Source organism: Paramisgurnus dabryanus, chromosome 23 (assembly GCF_030506205.2).
Source record: "Paramisgurnus dabryanus chromosome 23, PD_genome_1.1, whole genome shotgun sequence".
Classification (NCBI taxonomy): domain Eukaryota; kingdom Metazoa; phylum Chordata; class Actinopteri; order Cypriniformes; family Cobitidae; genus Paramisgurnus; species Paramisgurnus dabryanus.
This window is the reverse complement of record NC_133359.1, coordinates 10,951,666-10,975,399: the sequence shown is the minus strand read 5'-3', so window position 1 is coordinate 10,975,399 and position 23,734 is coordinate 10,951,666. Positions and strand designations below refer to the sequence as shown.

The 23,734-nt window shown below is 38.8% G+C and overlaps 1 protein-coding gene across 5 annotated transcripts in view; it reads right to left on the bottom strand.

Moving 5' to 3' along the window:
- The window catches only part of magi2b (membrane associated guanylate kinase, WW and PDZ domain containing 2b), a 94,026-nt gene that overhangs the window by 59,451 nt on the left and 10,841 nt on the right, over positions 1-23,734 (bottom strand). For 4 of the 5 annotated variants that reach the window (XM_065291930.2, XM_065291929.2, XM_065291931.2 and 1 more), the window contains exon 2: positions 17,308-17,424. In XM_065291930.2, coding sequence (XP_065148002.1) covers positions 17,308-17,424 — 117 coding nt within the window. Of the gene's footprint in view, positions 1-17,307; positions 17,425-20,501; positions 20,657-23,734 lie in introns of those variants that run through there. The other variant, XM_065291933.1, reaches the window with a different exon arrangement.

The following is a 23,734-nucleotide window of genomic DNA, read 5'->3' as shown; positions in this document are numbered from 1 at the left end:
CCACCAACAGTGTGCTGAGCCATATGTGACACTGGTACACAAAACTAGTCATAAGTCACACGGGTTTATTTGTAGCAATAGCCAACAATACATTGTATAATAAAAGTAAAAATAATTGATTTTGTTAATGCCAAAAATTCTTAGGATATTAAGTAAAGATCATGAAAATATTTTTATAAATTTCCTACTGTAAATATATATATAAAAAAAATGTATTATCTCTAGTGATATGTGTTGCTAAAGATTTTATGTGGACAATGTTAAAGGCCAATTTTTCAATATTTTGATTTCTTTTTGCACCCTCGGATTCCAGATTTTTAAATAGTTGTATCTCTGCCAAATATTGTCATATTAAACCATAAACTGTAAAAATTTGCTGTGGTTATGCAGCTGTTTGCCAGTAACTTACTGTAGATTTAAATGTATGTTATTTACTGACAACAGTTTGTTTAAAGAGCACCTATTGTCAGATTCACGTTTTTAAATCCGATATCCGCCGTGTTATTCTGTCATATTTTCTCCCTTTTTTCCCAAAACGCAATAAACGCCAGTCCTCCTTCTCTGCAGAATGCAATAAATCCGCTCAACAAATCACAGCGCACCATTCATTTTTTATCAGTGTATACCACTAGTCAACTAAATGAATATAACATGGCAAAGATGAATGCACATTTTGATTCAATAGATTTATTGCATTTTGAAAAAAAAACTTAAATAAATAATCTGTTTTTATAATAAATCTTTGAAAATCAAATTATGGATTTAAATTCGTAATGTTATTATAACCTAAAGATGCTATGTAAAAGTTTGTTAAGATAGTGGTTTTCATTTTGTCACTTTCTTGGTATAGAAAACACATTTTTACCCAAATTAGTCAAAATGGATTTATTGCGTTTTGGAACCAAACTCTTCATCTGTTTGTTCAAGACTTATCTACTATTAAAAGAGCATATGACGTTTTTTGCTTTTAGTAGGAATATGTAGCCTTAAGAAAATGTAGGTATAAACTAGTGTCTTCCAAAACAATGACAAAATTTGCATTTGAAAAAATATATGAGCTGTCTCTCACTTCCGCCAATATGCATGAATCAATGATTTTGATCATTCTGCATTTCAGCTTCTCATCAGATTCCAATTCATTTTTCTGATGATGGATGAGCTTCAAACACGTGCCCATTATTCAGTGCCATTCCAAAGCTAGGAAGGCCAGAATATTAGTAAATATACAGTAACTCTAAATGTCTTCATCAGTCACATTCACTTAGAATGGCATTAAGGAGAGTACATTATGGGCTGAATTTCATTTTCAACTATTGTTTTAATCATTTTCATCATGTTCATGTAATCAAAACAAAAACACAACAAAATGTATTATATTAAACATTTGCATTATAACTGCAGCAGCGTACAAACACAAGACTGAAAAGATTTAAAAGTTCAAGAAAGCCAGAGTAATGAAACATCTCCAGTCAGCACTAGTGACTTTCTGTGGAGATAAAGTCAGACGAACGCCGACACAGAGGTCCTGCCCCTTTGCACCTCTGTGGAAACCATTTGAGGGGTTGATGAGAACAGGGGCTGAAGGGTTGAAATTTGCCTGTAATCGTCCACAGCCCTCGCTGACACACCGACAAGGGGGTTGTGTTCCCTCTAATCTGCGGTCACTCCAACCTTGAAGCCCAGCGCTGCTCTGTGCGCTGAATCCCTAATGTATAAATGAAGGTAAACAGCTCTCCGGGTGGGTAGAAGTGAAGGGATATTTGAGATACTGATGCACTGGAGTGAATGAGCCATGTATATTGAACGACCCGGGGGATACGAACAGCGAATCTGAAGTGTTGTGTTTTGAACATGATGCAGGAAAACCGGCCTTTCAATCACTGCTGTACATGGCGCAGCTTTTTCTGAACGATTAAACTCATGACTCATCACATCACAGACTGAAATCTATTAAATGCCATCAGACGCCTTTAGGTACCAGAGGAAAAAAAGGTGAACATCCGCCTCAGGCTGGAAATATACATTTGACACACACATAAGACCAAAATTCTCTCACAACTTACTCATGCCATCCCACATGTTTATGACATCCTTTCTTCAGTGTGACACGTATTCATTTTATATAAAAATGTCATCATGTTATCTTTTATATGGAGGTCAAAATGGTGAATCTCCCTTACATGTATCATTAAAGTGATCCAAATGACTAAGTACAGTGTTCCCACACCTTAGTTAACTTTAAATACAAGGACCTTTTAAGGACTTTCCAGCCAATACCCTCAAATTTCAGGACTGCGGGGACACATTTCAAGTGAGAGCAAGGTTCCATCGTGTTACCTTTTAAGATACATTGTTACAGTTCCCTTTTGAGGGAACTTGCTCTGCGTCACTGCGGTGACACTTTGGGGATGCCTCCATGGGTAAGTGCGTCTGAATGTGTATATCAAATTCAACCAATGGTGAGGCTTAACGGCAAAGACAGGGTGACGCGGGAGCCAGGAAGTATATCGCTATCTGAAATATTGTCAAAGATGGCGTAACAGGGATCCAGGAAGTATGGCAAGGGAGACGCAGCGTCTCGTTCCCTTCTCAGAGAACAACAGTTACATACGTAACCAGAGACATTTTCAAATGCAAAGTTATCGCAGCAAAGTCCTTGAGAATAAAGTTCCTAGCCATATCTACCTAGAAAATCGCATCTTTTAATTTTCTTTCGATCTTAGTACATGATGTCACTGCAGAAGAGTTTTAAATAGGAAAAATATCGCAACTCTTTAGTTATTTTGAGCGTGATGCTAAATGGTTTAATCAGATTCAATTAATTGTGCTAAGCTATCGGCTGAATGGATTTCAAAACGGTAAAAATCAAATGTTATATTCTAGGGGAGCTGGAAAATTTGCATATTTTCAAAAAAAGTGGAGTGTCCCTTTAAGAGGACTTTTTGCGGATTCCGCCAACAAACCGGTATTGCTGAATGTACAGATCAGCGCTGTAAAACCATTATGGCGGCACGTTGATAACTTCGAATCCCATTGGTTCTTGTGTTCAGCCGAAGGAAGGAAGTCATATCTATCTGGGATGAGGTTAGTAAATGTTTATATTTCGATGAACTGATTCTTGAAATGAATCAGATTTCTTAAAAACATTTTAAAGCACGTCTAGTACTGAAGACTCTACAAAGCACAGTTAATGTCTGCAATGCCTTCAAACATCAACGTCTTGTATAACTCATCATCGTCTCGTGGGCTGACCTTTGAGACGTCCATCTGAAGGCTGGCTGAAAGCAGTGAACGCTTAAGGAATATATTTGCATCAGAAAAACATTTCAACCGAGGGCTTAGAAAGCGAGGGTCATGATGTGGCAGCAAGCTAGTAGCTGTGACTAACTCTCCCACGGCTTAAAAAAATTACATGCCGGTAGCACGACCAAGCGCACGGCGCTTTGCGTTCTCGTGCCAGTGAAGACAGACATCAGCATATCCTGATAAAGCAGACATTACAACAACTTCGTGCATTTTAACTGTTATTCATGAGTATTCATAGTCTCGATTTTGCATATGTTTAAAGAAAGCGTAAATAATCCTGACACTCAAAGCCTTCATTCTGATTTATGTTTCAACTGACCAGATCCAGCACCAGTGTCTATTGGCTATATTACAGAGCCCCATCACTAACGTAGTATACTGCCTGCCTGCCATAAAGGATGAAGGGACTCATCCATCAGGTCGACGTCGGAAGAGGACGTGGCTGGGAGAGGAAAAGAGAAGGAGAGAGAGGGGCAAACAGAGCGATGAGAGAGAAGGAGAGAGTCATTGGTGGATTGAAAGGCCATTTAAAGTTTCATTCTGTCACCCGGCACAGCCGTAAGCCGGCTCAACCCGCCACGCACACTCAAATGGAAAAGCTGTGTTCGCATGGAGAAGAACTTGCTTGAGCTCTGATAAAACTGCCTAAGTTTTTTAAGACATTGCATCTACTGTTCTCACAAAACCAGAGTTTCGGCAGTCAGTACCAATGAATTTTCACAATTTCATTATGATTCTACAATGAGACCGTAGACAAAAGTCTTCTAATTACTAGATAACAACTAAGTCTCAACAAACTGTCAAAAACACAATAACAACACAGGGCTCTACACTAACTTTTTGCACTGGTGCGCCTAAAAGTTAGGTGCACCCAAATTTTTGACCGCATCGCATTTATAGTTCACCCAAATATGAAAATTCTGTCATAATTTACTCACTCTCATGTTGTTACAAACCTGTATAAATGTCTTTGTTCTGCTGAACATAACTGAATATTTTTTTGAGGAACATTTGTAACCAAACTATTCATGAGCCCCATTCACTTAGGAAAAAAAGAATACTATCGAAGTGAAGCGGGCTGAGATTTTTTTTTTAAGTCGCACCATTGAGAAATTAGGTCGCATGCGAGCCCTGCAACAAGTTTCACTGCATATTTGTGTATGGCTATAGCTAGGTGCATACTGTAGGATTTTGGCCCCAATGTGGCAAGCCAAGATAAATTTTGAAAATCCTGAAACATGATCCTTGCACAAAATCTATTGTTTCTGATCGCTACTTGGACAACAGCCAATTTAAATATTTTTTTCCCCGATAAAATTCTGTATGTTATTGACAGTACTAGTCAAAGTTAATGGATCCCATCAACTGTATGTTTAACTCTTGCCATAGGGCAATACTTCAGGGTTTAAAAAGTTGCAGAAGGTATAATAGCGGTATTGCGGAAAGCTGGAAATTCTCGTTATTGGCAGGGAAGCGTTTTCTCTTAATTGACATGATAACTCGTCAATGGCGGCGAAAGAGTTAAAGAAGAACATTTTCTGAAAGACGTTAAAGTGACATTCCACTTTTTTGAAAATATGCTCATTTTCTATCTCCCCTAGAGTTAAACATTTGATTCTTACAGTTTTGAAATCCATTCAGCTGATCTCCGGGTCCGGCGCTAGCACTTTTAGCATAGCTTAGCACAATCCATTGAATCTGATTAGACCATTAGCATCGGGCAAAAAAAGAACCAAAGAGTTTCAATATTTTTCCTATTTAATACTTGCCTCTTATGTAGTTACATCATGTACTAAGACTGACGGAAAATTAAAAGCTGCGATTTTCTAGGCAAATATGGTTAGGACTATACAGAAATTTATAAAAAAAATTGTAAAAATAATAAAAAATGCTGGCATTAATCAAAATATCCTGTTTTGTGTTCAACAGAATAAAGAAACTCATACAGTTTTAAAACAACTTGAGGCTGAGTAAATGATGACAGAAATTACATTTTTGGGTTAAAGGAACAGTATGTAGGATTATGGCCAAAACTGGTATTGCAATCACAAAACTTGTGGCTAAAACTGGTACTGCAATTACACAACTGGTGGCCAATACACAAAATGACAACATAAACATCAGTTGAGGGCTGCAACTCCACTTTTTAAATGACAATATCCTGGCCAGACAACTGTTGTCAGTGATATAAGTATTTGAAATTAAAATGATTTCTTAATGTCTAGTGACATATCAGGGCCATTTTATGATTCATTGATATACATTTCTGACATACTGTTCCTTTGACTATCCCTTTAAAACAGCAGTTGTGTTCATACAATGTATTACCAATACTAAAGTAAAGATGCTGTAATCGGTATTTTTGACATCTGTGAGAACGGGGGGAATAATAATCCATCGCTCTCATTACCCTGATTACACCCATATGCAGAGCGAATGTAATAACACTCTCAGTATCTAAACCGTGAGTCATCCGCGCACCCCATGTATGTTATGTAATCGACTTTTGCCAGAAGCTAAAAAAGGGGAGATGTGAAAGTAAGCAAAGAGTTTAAAAACAAAATTCAACAAACTCCAGAAAAGAAGTAGGAGGGTTCGGATATCCAAAACCCCATTTACACAGACCTCTGGTCCCAGAAAATACCCGTAAAATTGCCAGACAAGCGTCTGTGTGAAGAAAAACTCGTTCCGTTAATCTTCTGGGATCATTGCCGGAAAGAGGACCTAGTAAGATACACTGTGTGAACAAGAAGCCGCAAGAATGCCCTAAATGGCGTGTCGAAGTGAGGACGCACGCGTCATCATCACAACACAAGTTATGGTTCAGCTCCTTACAACGAGAGATAACATGCATATAAAAATTCACCACGAGAAATGTTGCAAACTAGATTGAAGCAGTTATCAGGAAATGATAAATGAGACGCATAAACAATGACGCACGTGCCGTAGTGAGGACGCGCGTGTCATGGCAACATGAAGTTGGTTCAATATCCACTCTGAAGCTGAGATCATTGACCAGCATAGAACTGTGCGTTCACGCGCTCCTTTGTAGTCTTATCATAAACAAAAATGCACGCGAGTTGTTTCTGGAGAGAGAAATAATATATAATATGCAAACTTCAGACGCTGCGTAGAAGAGAGGGCGGGACTTTCAATAGGTCGCGTGTCTTTCCGGGACCGTCACATGCCGGGTAAACTTGGCAGTGTAAATGAAAAAAAATCTAACTATTACGGAAAAATCCAGGATGAATTTTACGTGTATTTTACGGAATTTCTGTGTGAAAAGGGCTCAAGTGATATTCCAGTGTCCAGATAAAAAACTCCAGCTAAAATTCACTCAATTGATTGGCCAGCTTGCAAAGGACCTTGCACATTAGCGACACTCTGTTACAATAGCTACAACAGAGGATTAGCGATGCTAACCCTGAGCGTCAATCAAACAGCTGGAGCCCGTGAGCACATCAAAGCAGATCTGCAAAAGCCGGCGCAGTAACGCGCAACAGCTGCAGAGAGGGCTTACGATGCGCCCGTCATCCATTTTTTAGCACAGCAGGTTAAATAAGCTCAAGCACAAACAGAATAATCAATATGACATAACCACACAAGATCTCTGGTATATTGGGAATATGTTCCAGCAAAGGCTGTGGAGATGAGCTACTTAAAGTGAAATTGCCTTTTTTTAGGTGACTTGGGAGTTGAGTTTTGCACACTTAAAAGTCCTCAGAATAACCTTAAAAGTTATAGTACATTTTTACAGTTGTGGCCTGCTTTATAAAATCTAGTTTTGCCTCCTTTGGAGTTCACAGGCATGCATATGTGATGCATCACTTCAAACAAAAACAAAAAATGCAAAGCCCAAGGCTGAACATGCTGATCTGCATATTTGGCTGTAATAAAAAATGTATAAAAAATATTTTAAAAATCTTCTACATACAACAAAACTTTGCTTTTAAAGTGTTATCATCAGGAAACTATGTCGGATGAAATATATTCCTGCGGAGAAAGGATTTTACGAAAATTGACAACAGCATTTCCATGAGTGTCCTCTAATGTCTTCTCCATGTGTTTCAAATGGGTATGGCCAAGCCAAAGACAAGCTTTCCAAATGCGTTATGTGATAATATCTCAACAATCTGCTGCTCTTCTACCCAGGCTTATTATTTTCTATGTATGAAAACAGCAGCTTCAAGAAGCAATCAATGATCCACAGCTGTTTGCCTAAAAGTCTGCTGTTGTTTTGTGTGGTTTGGTCCATTAAGCAAAGAAGAACCTCAAACAAATAACGGAGCTCAAGGCCCAAACAGATTTGCTATCTACACTTTAAAAATTCTGGGCTGTTTTAACGTTAGGCTGGGTAAAACATGAACAAACGCAACCATTGGTTTAAATTAATCTAGAAAATGTCCATATTTGACTCAACCCAGCGTAGGTTAATTTAAACTCAACGGTTTGTCGATTTGTCAATATTTTGACCTGAAGGGAAGTCATGCCAATAGGCAGCCATTTTATTTCAGTCATGCAAGATTAATGGGGATAAACAGATATCTCTAAAATCACATGTTAAATCACAATTAAACATAATATTTAAACTGTATCATAAATTTAGCTTCTTAAGCTTAATTTGTGCTAAAACAGCCCATTTCTGAGGTAATTTCAGCTACTGTGCATGTGCTGTACAGGTTGGCAAGCACCTTACGTGAATCCGTATAAAGCTCTTCCCCCACAGACTCATCTGTCTTTATTGACTGATGATTGGTTCTTTTAACTTATAGGCAGGACGTTGCATTCATAGTAATAAGAAGGCTCAATCTTGTCATATCCAATATCTTTGATTTTACCCAATCACCAATATTTTTAAATGTACTGTTACAGTCTCTGATGACTCATTCATACTCTCCCACTAGCGCCTGAATCTGCCTTTGACGTCCACAAGGACATGGTTTTAATGAGGCCAGTTGTCAGAAATTTAAAGGATGACCTAAAACCATTCAGACATTAAAAATGGAGGCAGTGATCCAAGAACAGATCCCTCAAATGTCCTGTATGATGATAATATGGAGCTTCGAAGATGCATGAAAAAGAGAAATCAAAGGCACATGGTGTGATGAACCACACCTCACAGTTTTCACTCAGTGGTCTGTTGTGAGTGTCCGCACAATTAGCTATGTATGTAAACATGTACATAATCCTATTACATTTTGACTCCAGTTCACTAGGAGTGCACCGATAAATGCAGATATACACTAATAATACGTGGCCTATTCGGAATCGCACAGCCGATAATATTCACAGCTATTTCATGTACTACGGCTTTTGATCATTAAGGGAGCGTGCACACCAAAGCTTTTACGCCCGTGACCGGCGTTTTTTCCGCGCTTGGCGCTGAGCGTCGATAGTTGAAAGAGATTCAACTTTGGGGTGAAAAGCTCCGCTCGTCAATGTCAGTTCCCACACGGCCGTTCAATCACAGTGGAGGAGGGGCGGGACAACTATCACAACAACCAACCTGCTCACAGCTGAAGTATCACAGCTACCAAAGCACTCAGCTGAAAAAACAGCTGGCATTTGGCGTCCTTCAGGCACGGTTGCCAGGTCAAAAAAAAAATCCAGCCCAATGACATCTTAAAACCCGCCCAACTGGAAGTTTAAACTAGCCCATTTTTTACATTTGTCCAATCACAGTTGAAAACTGCGGGATTACAACAAAAGGCTGTAAAATAAACTTTTACTATTGTTTTTAATGTACTTTCCAGATGAAAATGTTCTTAATGCACATAAATCTTTCGCCGCCATTGACGAAGAGAAAACGCTTTCCTGCCAATGACGAGTATTTCCGGCTTTCCACAATACTGCTAATATCTACTAGGTGGCGCCCTTCTGCAACTTTTTAAAGCCGGAAGTATTGCCCTATGGCAAGGGGCTGCATGTCCGTGTCTGTTTTAAAGATCGCTCTGAATGGGATCTCTATGAAAAGTCTGTCACAAAAATGGAATTATCTCTGCTTTTTGCTCAAAATGTGGTGTTTTTGCAGAAACCTTCCCATATTCAAAAGCTGATTACAAAAGAACTACTGAAGGTAGGATGAAACAGTTTTTTTGTGTGAAAGCAGTCTGTTCTTTAATTTGGTATATTATATGTTTATATATTTAAAGAAGAACATTTTCTGGAAGGCATAAAACTTTTGTGAAAATCATGAAAAACGCTGGCGCTGGCTGGCAACTTTTTTTAAAAACGCTGGCGGCAAAAGAGTTAAAGTGCTCTATTTTCACCCACTATTCTGTTCCAAATATACAAAATTCTACTTTAGTACTTAAGATTATTTTAAGAACATCTACTGTAGGTGTACCCGACCGTGCCATTTTGAGACCGTATATGAACTCTGCCCTTTTAAAATACTATCTCTGTATTTACATTTTTTTATTTAACTTGAAAAGATCATACAAATATGGGTTCACATGGTGTGTAAATATCCTCTCAGTATAGACATAACTCCTCACGTAAGGTAATTTCTTGTTTCTGAGGTGATATTAAGAGCAAAACGCGCCCCTCCACTCACTTTTCCACTGACTTCCTGATGCTGCAGCGGTCCTTGGGTTGACAGATATGGGAATAGTGCACGTTAAGAAAATAATGAACGTTAATTTCACAACTCTACAGATTAACACTTTCACGGCCGCTGCACATTATAAAACTAGCCAAAAAAAACACAACCCGCGGCTCCGAAATTTTTCCGCCACTGTATTTTCAAAATTCAGCATGCTGGCAATTTCAGAGCACATTGGTTTAAAGAAGCGCTCGGATTAATGGCATCAGTTTTAAGAATGTTGGAGTCATGACAGTGTTGCCCTTAGAGTAAGTCAGCTTCTTTTTTGTCCATCAATCAAGTGACTTGTCATAAATGAGTAAAAAATAAACAAATAAATAAATTAGTCAACCATTGCCCCCCCCCGTCCCTCGATACTATCGTGTATCGGTGATCTCACAGGCTGACGATAGGATGGGGCATATCACTCAACACTAGGCCATTTTCACTCTGATGTGTTTCTCCGTGTGAGACACAGGCCCACATTTTACCCAGCTGACAGACCGTCTGAGTAAACCAACAGCATGCATAATGCAAACATACAATGAAAGATCATTCTCTATGCATCACTATTCCTCAAAGGAATATCAACAACTTTAAGGCTATGCAATCAAAACCAAAAAGGCAGTAAGGATTTTTAAAAAACTTTTCATCAAAATGCCCTCCAAACAATGCCACAAATGTCTGTTCATCTTCTCTCTGCGCCCATCACAAGCAGCTAACTGTCTGCAGTGATTATATATCATTGGCTGATGGCTGAGAGATATTAATATGGTTTTGTAAAGTGGGAAGTAGAAGCCTACCAACAGCGGGACATGACGAGTACATTTGGCTGCATAGGGAAGACTGGGGGGGGGGGGGTACAAACGAAAGTCTAATTGTACAATCTATAGCTCTGTCTGCCGTGAGGAAGAACTGGCCTTCACAATACGTTCTGTCACCCGCTCGTCAAAGTGACCGACGTGATCCGACAGTGCCACAGCCTACGGTCTAACTAAAGCATGGCTTTGCACTGTCACTGTTTGGCTGGTGGAAATAACAGCTGATGCAGAAGAGAAATGGTGACATACCAGAAGAATCAGAGTGCGAATGGGGGATGATGTCTATTGTCATAAACTGCATTAAATAACAAGCCACGGGGTGTCGTGAGAAACTGGAGATGCCTTGCCCTTAACTTAATGTATGTTTTACAATTGAACTATGATAGAGATGTCATAAAATAATATTTTTGCCCACTCAAATAGAATTCAAAACAAAAAAGTTTAAATTAAATATTTGCCTATTTTCAACTAAATATACGCTTTAGATAGAATATTCTATACAGGAAGATAGATAGACACATCGATACAGACAGATATAGACAGGCAGTTAAATAAACAGACAGAAAGATTAACAGACAGAAAGACCAATGGACAAACAAACAGAAAGACAGACAGACTGGATGATAGACATGTAGCCAGATCGAAAAACTGACAGACAGAATAACAGACACATTAACAGACAGAGAGACATGCAGACAGACAGACAGATATAGACAGACTGGGAGACAGGGGTGCGTGGCCAATAGAGTTCAGTGGAATTTATGACCATAGTTAGCTAACAATGCTTTTGGGAAACACACGCCAGATAGATAGACAGATTGATAGACAGACAAGAACAACAGCAAGATAGACAGACAGACATACAGACAGACAGAGATACACAGAAAGACTGGTAGACAGACAGATAGATCAATAAACAGACAGACTGATAGACAGGAAGAGAAAGAGACAGACAGACAGACAGACAGACAGATAGATGGAACAAAATAGAGAAAGACAGAAAGACTGGTAGATGGACAGAAAGATCAATAGACAAGCAGACTGATAGTCAGACAGACAGGCAGACTGATAGACACAAAGATGGATAGACAGACAGACAGACAGACGGATGGAGTGACAGAGAGAAAGAGAGAAAGACAGAAAGACTGGTAGAAGGACAGAAAGATCAATAGACAGACAGACAGAGCGTCAGACAGGCAGACTGATAGACAGTATATGGATAGACAGAAAGACAGATAGAGTGACAGAGAGAAAGACAGACAGACTGGTAGATGGACAGAAAGATCAATAGACAGACAGACAGAGCGTCAGACAAGCAGACTAATAGTCAGACAAACAGGCAGACTGATAGACACATAGATGGATAGACAGACAGACAGACAGATAGATAGATAGATCAGACAGACAGAGCGACAGACAGAGCGTCAGACAGTAGATAGATAGACAGACAGACAGACAGACAACTAGATCAATAGCAGTGGCGGCTGGTCACTAGGGGGCGCCGCCCCCTTAAAGCTGGCCAGAGAGGAAAGCTACTTTAACATGTTAAATATATAGTGCAAATTAATACAAAATAAAATCATTTAGTTGTACTATTTCACTGTTAGTCATGTTATAATTTATTTAAAACAATTAAAAATCAAAACTGAGTTCGTTGTGTGTGTGTCATGTTTGTGTGTCTGGGGCGCACCCCTAATGAGTGTCTATGTAGTTCAGGAAAAAGGGTAAAAACATGTGACCTGAGGCTGAGCTCTAAGTGGCTGGTTTCGGATCCGCCCTGGGGCGCAGTACTGTGCGCCCCAAACACTCCCACTTATGTTGTAAACAAATCAATATTGCTTTTAATGTTTTTTACCTCCTGTGATTGGAGCTTGTGTTGCGTGGACATAATGAGAGCAAGAGCTCATATAATCCGGTATATTCCATGGCTTGGTCAACTTTGTTGTTAGTTTTGTTGTTGTACAGTGTTGTAGAGTTTAAAAAAGCACCCACGAGAAAACCACTGTTTTTAAGGAAACTTCACGAACCATGCATTTTGACCTGATGGACTGTATGTACTCCCTGTTGTGAGGAAAAATGTGCTTGTGCTATAAAAGCAAAAATAAACGTACGAGTCTGTGATTAGGCAACTTTAATGTCTCTTTTTGTTTGTGTTCGGTCGCGTTAAACGAAAAGTCTTTGACGGAGAAAATTGAAGCAGAATAAAGAAAAATCTGAACGCCATTTTGGCAGATTGCTCATACAACTCAACTTGAGAATGTAATTCCTATGTATGTCCAGTTGGTGGCAGTGTGTTGCTCAAATGACGCCCTGGTTTCTAAACATTCTCGCGATATTTTGATGTCATACACTGATTGGTCTGCGCATGGCTGCTGAAATTAAACACTACAGGAGCGCTGCGACAAGACGCTTATCCAAGGTAAAGATACAAAATCTAATGACAAGAGTCTGCATTAATCTGCCTTCATGCGTTTATTACACAAGATGGTTTCAGATGAGTTTAGTTCCATTCAGATTTTTACATGTTTATTGATATTTTAATTGCAGTAGTATTTTGTTATTTGATTTGTTCATATTTGCCTGTTCAGCATAAAGCTCCGTGTTTTATTGCCTCCGCTGTCACTGTGAGAAAAAAACATTAATTCATCTGCTTCATGTGAGGGTAAAGTGATGCACGGTCTCCGTTTATCTGTTCTCTAAACAAATGAATAAACACATTTGACTTGTATGCTCGTCTTGTAAGTTTATGATTAGAAATGGACATGTGAACGAAAATGAAAATAATTAAAACATGAAATTATGGATAATAACTGACTGTGAAGGACGCTTTACAACGCTGTTTATCAAAAAAATTACGGAGATTGAAAAAGTCTTTCGCAACCTCTGTGTGTGTGTATGTGTGTGTTTGTGTGTGTGTTTGTGTGTGTGTGTGTGCGTGTGTGTGTGTGTGAATGATTACCTTGACATGAGTTCATTACAGATTCATAGTACATTTATTTTGTGCGTTTGATTTCAACTGTAACATTTTCAGCATTTTAGCTAAGTAGTAGCCAAATGATACTCATCACCTGATATGGCTTTTAAGAGTACTGCATTACTACAGTAAAAGTTTGATTTTGAGTGTGTTTGCGCCCCCCCAAATTTTTTCAGCACCAGCCGCCACTGATCAATAGTCAGTAGATAGATCAATAGATAGATCAGACAGAGCGTCAGACAGTAGATGGATAGACAGACAGACAGACAGACAGACAACTAGATCAATAGTCAGACAGACAGAGCGACTGGTGGTCAGACAGACAGGCAGACAGACGGAGACACATAGATGGATAGAGAGACAGAGCGACAGACAGACTTCTAGAAAAACAGACAGACTAATAGACAGACAGACTGATAGACAGACAGAGCGACAGAGAGAAAGACAGACAGACTGGTAGATTGACAGATAGATCAATAGACAGACAGACAGAGAGACTGGTAGTCAGACAGACAGACTGATAGACACATAAATGGATAGACAGACAGAGAGACAGACAGATAGAGTGACAGAGAGAAAGACAGAAAGACTGGTAGATGGACAGAAAGATCAATAGACAGACAGACAGAGCGTCAGACAGGCAGACTGATATACAGTAGATGGATAGACAGACAGACAAATAGAGCGACAGAGAGAAATACAGACAGACTGGTAGATGGGCAGAAAGATCAATAGACAGACAGACAGAGCGTCAGACAAGCAGACTAATAGTCAGACAAACAGGCAGACTGATAGACACATAGATGGACAGACAGATAGATAGATAGAGTGACAGCGAGAAAGACAGAAAGACTGGTAGATGGACAGAAAGATCAATAGACAGACAGACAGAGCGTCAGACAGGCAGACTGATAGTCAGACAGACAGGCAGACTGATAAACAGTAGATGGATAGACAGACAGACAGACAGACAGACAACTAGATCAATAGTCAGACAGACAGAGCGACTGGTGGTCAGACAGACAGGCAGACAGACGGAGACACATAGATGGATAGAGAGACAAAGCGACAGACAGACTTCTAGAAAAACAGACAGACTAATAGACAGACAGACTGATAGACAGACAGAGCGACAGAGAGAAAGACAGACAGACTGGTAGATTGACAGATAGATCAAAAGACAGACAGACAGAGAGACTGGTAGTCAGACAGACAGACAGACTAATAGACAGACAGACTAATAGACAGACAGACTGATAGACAGAGAGAAAGACAGACAGACTGGTAGATTGACAGATAGATCAAAAGACAGACAGACAGAGAGACTGGTAGTCAGACAGACAGACAGGCAGACAGACTAATAGACAGACAGACTAATAGACAGACAGACTGATAGACAGAGAGAAAGACAGGCAGACTGGTAGATGGACAGACAGATCAGCAGACAGACAGACAGAGCAACAGACAGAAAGACAGACTGATAGTCAGACAGACAGGCAGAAAAATCAATTCAGATAAACAGAAACAAATAGACTGACAGAAAGACTGCCAGACAGACAGATATAGACATATAGGCATGTAAGCATATCGATAAACAGACAGATTGATAGACAGACAAACAGACAGAAGACAGGATGTTTATATCTACACATACTTTATCTACATGTTGTCAGATTTTCACATATTCACACCTGCTGTGAATAGTAAATGGGCAGTTGTATAAACCCAGTCGTGAAATGATTGACTGTGTCTGCAAAGAGACTTGTGAAACAAGACAGACATTTGCTGTGTCAATGCATTGCTTCCCAGCTGAGAGTGAGATAACACATCACATCACATCACATCTACTGCCTCTAGGTACTTCCATCATAAAGGCTTTAATGTGGCCATTTCCCAACAACCTGAAAACAACTTTCACTAACTTTCGCAGAAAGATTTTCTTCCAGAGATACAATTCTGTGTATTCTAATAATTCTGTTGTGACGGCACCCCTTTCTTTCGTCTTCCCTGTGGTGTTGTTAAACTATAATCAAACTCCATTTGACATGTTTTTAATAAACCAAAGCTATCAGATTCAGTTACACGGGCCATGATCCGGCTCCGGTCTTCCGCTATAGCATATGCAAGACAAATGAACAGTTTAACGTTGCCTTTCTTGTCTTGTCTGTTCCAATCCGGCCTCCAAAACATCTCATAGCAAGCTGTTGGGTAATACTAATGACTCCCGGTATGGGAGAAACAGCTCCCGAAACACACGCTCCCGACCGCACTGCATAGACATAAATCAAAGGCATCATTTTATCCAGCCGGTTGGTGATTGTGATGTGTTTGTGCACCACTATGAAGGGGGAGGGGGAAACATCAGCAGGCAAAGCCTGGAAAGGAAACGGTGGTTGCCTTGGAAACCCTAGGCTGAGGAAGAGAGGACCGCGAGAGGGGAGGAGGGAAGGAGGAATGAGGGAAAGGGTGAGGAGGGTGAAGAAACAGAGTTGATATATGCATCATCATTTTTGGCATCCGTTTGTTTTGATGCGATAAGATTAGGAAAAAAATGAAGAAATAAACAAAGTGTTGTCTAAACAAGTGACGCCTGGTTTTTACTATCAATAAGAAAGAGAGAGAGAGAGAAAATGGCACACAAATGTTGCAAACCTGCCTCAAACCTCCACAGTTTATGTCATGTCAACCACTTTATGTGCTAACCACTACGCCACAGCTTAGCTCAGCACAAAAAGAGCACAACAGTGAGTGCACACTACCGTTTTGCACAAATACTTCATATTCATTTTCTCCATATGCAACAAAACGCCAGAGGTACATGACTCATCCCAGTAATCATTGTGACTAAGGTAACTAAATCATTTTTTATTGGTTTATCCATCAGTACCCAGCTTGTAACATTTCTTATGGGTGAGCACTGAGCACTTCAATTTGTGAATTAAACATGTTTTTAAAAAATGAAGACTTGCTTACCAACATCTGAGATCATGATATATGCTCAAATACACTAGACTTTTATTGTATTGTCAACATATTTGTTTCCAAACCAAAGTCAAAACTGATATATCTATTTCAGAAACTCTATTATTCATAAACTTTATTATTCACCAATAACCAGAGGTAAGGTTTACACCCAAAATGAGTTACTTTTGACTCAAAAAATAAATTAAAAGAGTTTCATAACAAAATAACCCATAACGGTTCTTTCTATCTGGTTGCATCATACATTGTGATATTACCCAGACATATGAGGAAGGGTTTGTCTGCATGTTTCCCATAACCCCCTACACAACAATAACAACTTCCGCAAAATTACAGGTAGGCTTATTTTAGGTTTACCTACCTTTACTTACTGTTCTCCTGAAAGGTTTTTTAAAGGTTGATGGCACACATTGAATTCCATCATATTTGTTTTTCCTACTATGAAAGTCAATGGTACAATCAGCTGTGTGCTCTTACCATCATTTATCAAAATATCTTATTTTGTGTTCTTCAGACAAAGAAACTCATTCAGGTTTAGAACAACATGAGGATGAGAAAATGATCATTTTTGGGTGAACCAGGCCAGGGTTATAGAGAGGTAACAGAGCAAAGTTGTGACCAAAAGGAAATGGGTAACTCACACGGCACAGTCCGGAGGTAGAGGTTGTCTCGTATGATCTGCTGAAGCTCGTGGTCCACTGAACCCTTCTGGAACCGTAGGTTGAGATAATGGCGGAGATCTTTATCCACAACACCTCCTGAAAAACACAAAGAAATTTCAATCAACCAGTAAATAAAAGGTAAGGTTTGACATATGGGGGATTCTAGCCAAATAGACTTATGAGGTGTTATGAAACATTTTGAAAAAATGTATATGCAAAAAATAAGAAGCATACAGTTACAAACATCTCTTCATGTACTATGTACATGATTTCAAATGACATCATACAAACCAATTGTGTTGTTTTTTCCACATTTAAGGTGAACATTTTCATTACCGCAACGTGTTCATGACTGGATTTGGGTTCTTTGACATGGAAATATTTATAATTAAAAAATCTAAAAAATAAAAAGCTTCAGTGCATGTTAAACTTTAAACATTTACAGTAAAGAAACATGTGGTATTTGGTGATCATTGGTAAATGTAGAGACAATAATAAGGAATATAAATGCGTCCAAGAAACATTTTCCCATTCTCCGCAACAATTTTCAATCATTGTTTAAGCCCTCAAGGAACTAACATTTTCAAAAAAAAATAGTTGGAAGGGACATAATTGACTGTGATGCTCAAGATGGCTACCAGGTAAGCAGTTCTTATTTTTTCTCTCCAGATAAAAGTTGAAATTTTGTTTGTCATAGTACCTAGACAACTTTTTAGTTCTCATTACGGAACATGAGTTTGTAAATGCATATATTTAATGTAATATCATGTTGCGGTAATGATAATTGTTTTATAACGATAATCTTTAAAATTAAAATAATTTTATAGGAAATATGTTTTAGATCCTCTTAAAATAATGGTTATAGTAAGGTCTGACCTTAATCTTATATGTGCACAAAAAAAATGGCTTCAAGGGCTTGGGATGCGGTTTTCATGAGAATGGACACTGGATTTTGTTAGAAACCCATATGTGTTAAAGGTGCCATAGAATGCAGAACTGTATTTATCTAGGCATAGATGAATAATAAGAGCTCTATACATGGTAATGACATATCATAAGCCTTAAATGCGTTTGTTTCCTCATTTTCATGTAAACCTCGTGCACGCAAAAGACTGCTGGAAAACAGACCAATCTCAACATAACATAAACTGTGACGTCACAGTCGTAATGTACGCCCCAACATTAAATTACACATTAAATTAATTACAAAGTAGTTAAAAGCTAAAAACAAAGTTGTGACTGCTGAGTTAGCGCTACATGCTAATTAATGTTATATGCTAGTGTTTAGGGCTGCGCAAAAATATTGATACAGCCAACTATCCTGATACATTTTTCCCTGATAGTGTATCGGTATTTTGATCTCTACTATCGATATTTTAAAAAAAAACATAAAATCCCTCTGTGTGTGTCGCTGTAGTTGTCACTGTCCAGTTGTCTGTCATATACGGCCATTCAGCCAATGTCTCAAAAGTTAGCGGGAGTGAGAAAATGGCAGAAAATGTAAAAACACCTGCAGCTTTCAAAGCCAACGTGTGGATGAACTTTGGCTTTTTTTTTAAAAAGTAATGTTTTTAGTAAGACATGTTTGTTAAAACTAGTTATATTTCCTAATTAAACTAAGGCCTAGTCCTGGCTTAAGCTAAGCCCTGTCCGGGAAACCACCCCACAAGGTTTGTTTACTTATTTGAGCTACTGTCATGAGCCTCAGAGCAGAGCAGAGCCGAGCAGAGCCAATCAGAGCAAAGCTCAATATTATTATTAATGACCCTTCCAAATAGGTCAAAAAAAAATAATTTTATTCAAAGGACAAATCCTAGGGTTGTAAATGGACATTGGTCATTTCTGGATCATTTTTGTACTTAATAAAGTTAAACACATTCTATGTAAATATCAAAGAACATGTGTTCATAATATTTAATTGCAGTCTTTGGCACATTAAACATAGATGTATCAATAATTTCCATTTATGTTACATTTATTAATTTGGCAGAAGCTTTAATTCAAAGCAACTTATGGTGCGTTCAATCTATACATTGTATCAGTATGTGTTCCCTGGTTATCAAACCCATCAACCGTGCAATGCTACCAACGCAATGCTTCACCAATTGAGCTACAGTAACAGCAACTGATGCATCCAACAGATGCTGGACATCATGCAGAAAATCACCTTAGGTGTCCCCAACAATACCTTTGAACAAGAGACACCAGACAAATGCAGAGAACAAAAAGGTAGCTTGTCAAAAACTCTACAAGGTGAGCAAAGGGCATCAAAATAACAAATATTTAATTTCTGCAGTGCCACATGAGAGTCTGTTCCAGCCATAACCTTGACCATTCAGAGAAAGGATACAATGCAAAACGCGCTCCGAAATACATAAATCCTGCACACATTGCTGTGTCTGTATGAATTACATCATAGGCCGTGATTTCATGCTTGTATATACAGTATGTATGCATGTTCATAAGCTTGCATGTGTACGGTGTACAGTACGTATGTGTGCACATGTGTGTGTACGTACTACGTAGATAACTATGTATGTATGTGTCTATGTATTTATACATGCAGTGGCCTATGTGTGCGCGCGCGTGTATACATGTACGGTCGTTATATGCTAATCATTTATTATAACTGTATATTGTTTTCCCTTTATTTTAGTTTTTATTTTATGTATTTGTTTATAGCACACGTCAAACTAATAACAAAGTTAAAAATATCTGCTGTCGTGAACCAATCATTTCCCAACTTCACATCTCATTGTGTCACCGGTTAACAAAGGCAATCGCTGCTACCCCAAAATCATTTCAGACAGACAATTGGATGCACTCTCCTCTAAAGCTATAAGCATCAGCATTTTCCAGAAAAAAATAAACACCAAATGTTAAATATGCGCTTGATGTTGTTGCTCAAGTAAAAAAAAAATCAAGCGTTCACAGCTGTTGCGACCTAGTAGGCATACCGTCACATCATTACAAAAAAAAAAAACGACAAAACACAACAGATGACAGGAAACATCTCACGAGCACATATTTTTCTGAAAAATCTTCAATTAACATCTCCTGTCATCGTCGTCCATTATAACAATCCCTTTATTTCCGTTAAAACCCCTGTATCCGAATGGTTATTCCAGCGGTCCAGATGAGATGCCGTTTTTTTTGGCTCTAACGTTACTCACCCCTTCATAAATCCATTTCCCTCTATAATGTCGATCCTATTTTAAACCAGCGTTTTATACATCAATAGACGCAACAGTGATGGAGTCCACCGATCACAGCTCATTTATTCCACAGGAGAAACAGATGAGAGGAGAGTCGTCGACAGCGGAGAGGAGCAAAGCATCTGCCGGTGGGGAGTCGATCACAATAAACGCTGTATATTCTCATTGGCAAGGCTGATATTAAAGACCTCTGTCGCCCCCTGTCTGCCAATGGTGGTAGCGCAATGACTGTGTGCATGTGTATTAATGCGTGTGTGCATGCATGCATTTTTTTTGTGTATGTCTGTGTGTACTTTGTGTGCATGCATTTTGGTTATGTATTTGTTTTTGCGTATAAATGTATTTTTGTGTGCATGCATTTGTGTATATGTATTTGTGTGCGTGTGTTTGTTTGCATTTGTGTACATGTATTTGTGTGTGTGTGATACAGATGCTGTTAGACACATGCTCAAAAAGGCCAGCGCGTTCACACCAGATGCTTCCTGCTGGCTGGCACTGTGTGAACTTGTTGACCTTGTGAAGATATCAGTGTCAGGAGAAAAAAATGGGAAAAGAAATTAGCAGAGTGCATTGACCAGCCAGGTTCTGCTGGAAATGAACAGGCTGTTTAAGTAATTAGCTAACATGTTATGCCAAAGGCATTGCTATGATAAAATTAGCACTTATTTGTTCTGTCATCAGTATTTCTTGGACTACAAAAAACACACGGATTGTAGGGAACAGTTTACTTCCTGGGATTGGTTATGTAATGAATACAGACATTATCATAATTCCTCCCGCTTTGACTCACAGCCTGTAAGTTAACTCCTGTCAGCATTGCATTGTGAGCGAATCTTTTAAACATGGTAAGGAGCGTCACATTTCCGTCAGAGGAAATTGTCAGAGGTATTCAGCTTTTACAAAATCAGAGCATTTGAGGAAGGCAGGGTTATCTGGAGCTACAAAAATGTACGGTATGTGGAAAATAATGTGTTTTTTGAACCACGCAAACACACTTTATTATACTAAATACACAAAACAACGTTGTTTTTAGCAATGAAATAGGTGCCCTTTATAATGTACGACTTCCCGCAACGTGAGAACAAAATTATATATCAGAGGAGAGCAACAATAACCCATAGTTACTGTGGCGCAGATGCAACCTTGATATAACCCTTCAAAAAATACATTTTTGTAGATGAATAAAAGAGAAAAATGTGTATCCAACATCTGCAGAAAAACTGATTAAGCCATGAAGTTCGGCTTAGAAATGCACGGATTCACAACTGATCTGAGACCTGTGAAAAAAGGTGTTTATGCTGAGAATACATCTTCATGAGTCAATCAATAACACAAGGAGAAACTGAGGGCACAGATGAGATTTTTGTGGAGAAAGACAAACCTTTGACTCACGAATGCGCAGTCGCATCATTTGTCAGCGTGTAATGACCTCATGAGCAAAGGCATGACATAAAGGTGAGGGTGAGTTGTATACTCTCTCTCTCTCTCTCTCTCTCTCTCTCTCTCTCTCTCTCTCTCCTATTCTCAAAATTTAAGAGAGAGAGAGAGAGAGAGAGAGAGAGAGAGAGAGAATCAAAGTTTGATTTCACTTATTGATTTCACTCATTGATTTTACATTGATTTCAATCTTTGACATGACCTCACTCTGTCAATAATAAAAAACTAAGGTTATATTTTCCCAAAATGTTCTTTACATAATATAGGATGATTTATGTATAAAACAGTAAATCACAAAAAAATGTCTTTATCTGGGTTTTGACAAGCAGGGGCACATATGGTTGATGCTTTTCTCCTCACATGAAAAGAGGTTAATAAAACATTCCAATGAGTTTCAACGGTTTCTTTTTGATGCCATAATCACACCCGACACCGCTGCCCTCGTGGAGGACAAGCGAGGAGCTTATCGATTGACTTAAAGTTTCTCTCCTGTGGAAAGTTGTTTAGCAGCAGAGCCCTTCGGCTGAAACCATCAAGCAGAGACACAAGATGAAACCGTGGACTCGGAGAGAAAAACTGTGTGTGATGCCGTCAAATCAATATCTCCTATTTCCTGCCACAAACTCCTACGAGAGGTCAGATTCTGCATCTTCTTAAAGTAGATGCGAACGAACATAAACAACACAGAATTTTCATCTCTCATTCTCACTTTCGGGTTTGCACGCCTTTATTTCCAATAAACTTTCATGACTTTTCCAAATAGGAATTTGAAGTTCGTCACAACATGTATGTAGGCCATCACGTGTCCTGTCAAAATAAGTGCCTGCTGCAGACGCGTCTAAAGGGTTTATGATCAAAGAGATGCTCGCATTTGCCGGATGCTCACATAATCTCATACGTAATCAGAGTTTATTGTTAAGGGAGTGTCTTGCGTGTATTTTGTGAATGTGAGCATCTCTTTTATCATAAACGGTTTTGACGCATGTGCAGCAGGTCCTTATTTTGACAAAACACGTGATGCACATGGTACACATGACGCAACAAACAGATATTTTGAAAATGCAAGTGACACACATCACATGACACTCCGAACACATATTTTGAATTTGCGCCTCTCGGATGAGAAGTCACGAGCAACCACTGTTCGGACGCCATATTGAAGATGGCGTATCAGGTACACAACGTTTTTTTTAAGATAAGTGAACTTTGTACAAAATCAGAGCATTTGAGGAAGGCAGGCATATCTGGAGCTATGAAAATGTACGGTATGTGGAAAATAATGTTTTTTTAAACATAAACCATGCGAACAGATTGTATTATACTAAAATACACAAAATAACATTGTTTTAAGCAATGAAATAGCAATGATATTATGTAGTGCCCGAAAATAGTCCCCTGCTATTGAAAGATACTAAGGGGACTATTTTCGGCTGCTGCATAATATCATTGCGCCTCCTGCAGCCATATTACAGCAGGAAAGTCCTTGATTATTGCGCCAGAATAAGAGTATAGTTCCTACCCATATCTGCCTAGAAAAGCGCAACTTTTATTTTCCGTCGGTCTTAGTACACGATGTAATTACAGTCAAGTTTTAAATAAAAAAAATATTAAAACTCTTTGGTTATTTTTTTAGGCACGGTGTTAAGGATCTAATCAGATTCTATGGATTGTGCTAAGCTATGCTAAAAGTGGTAGCGCCAGACCCGGAGATCAGCTGAATGGATCCCAAAACGGTAAGAATCAAATGTTTAATG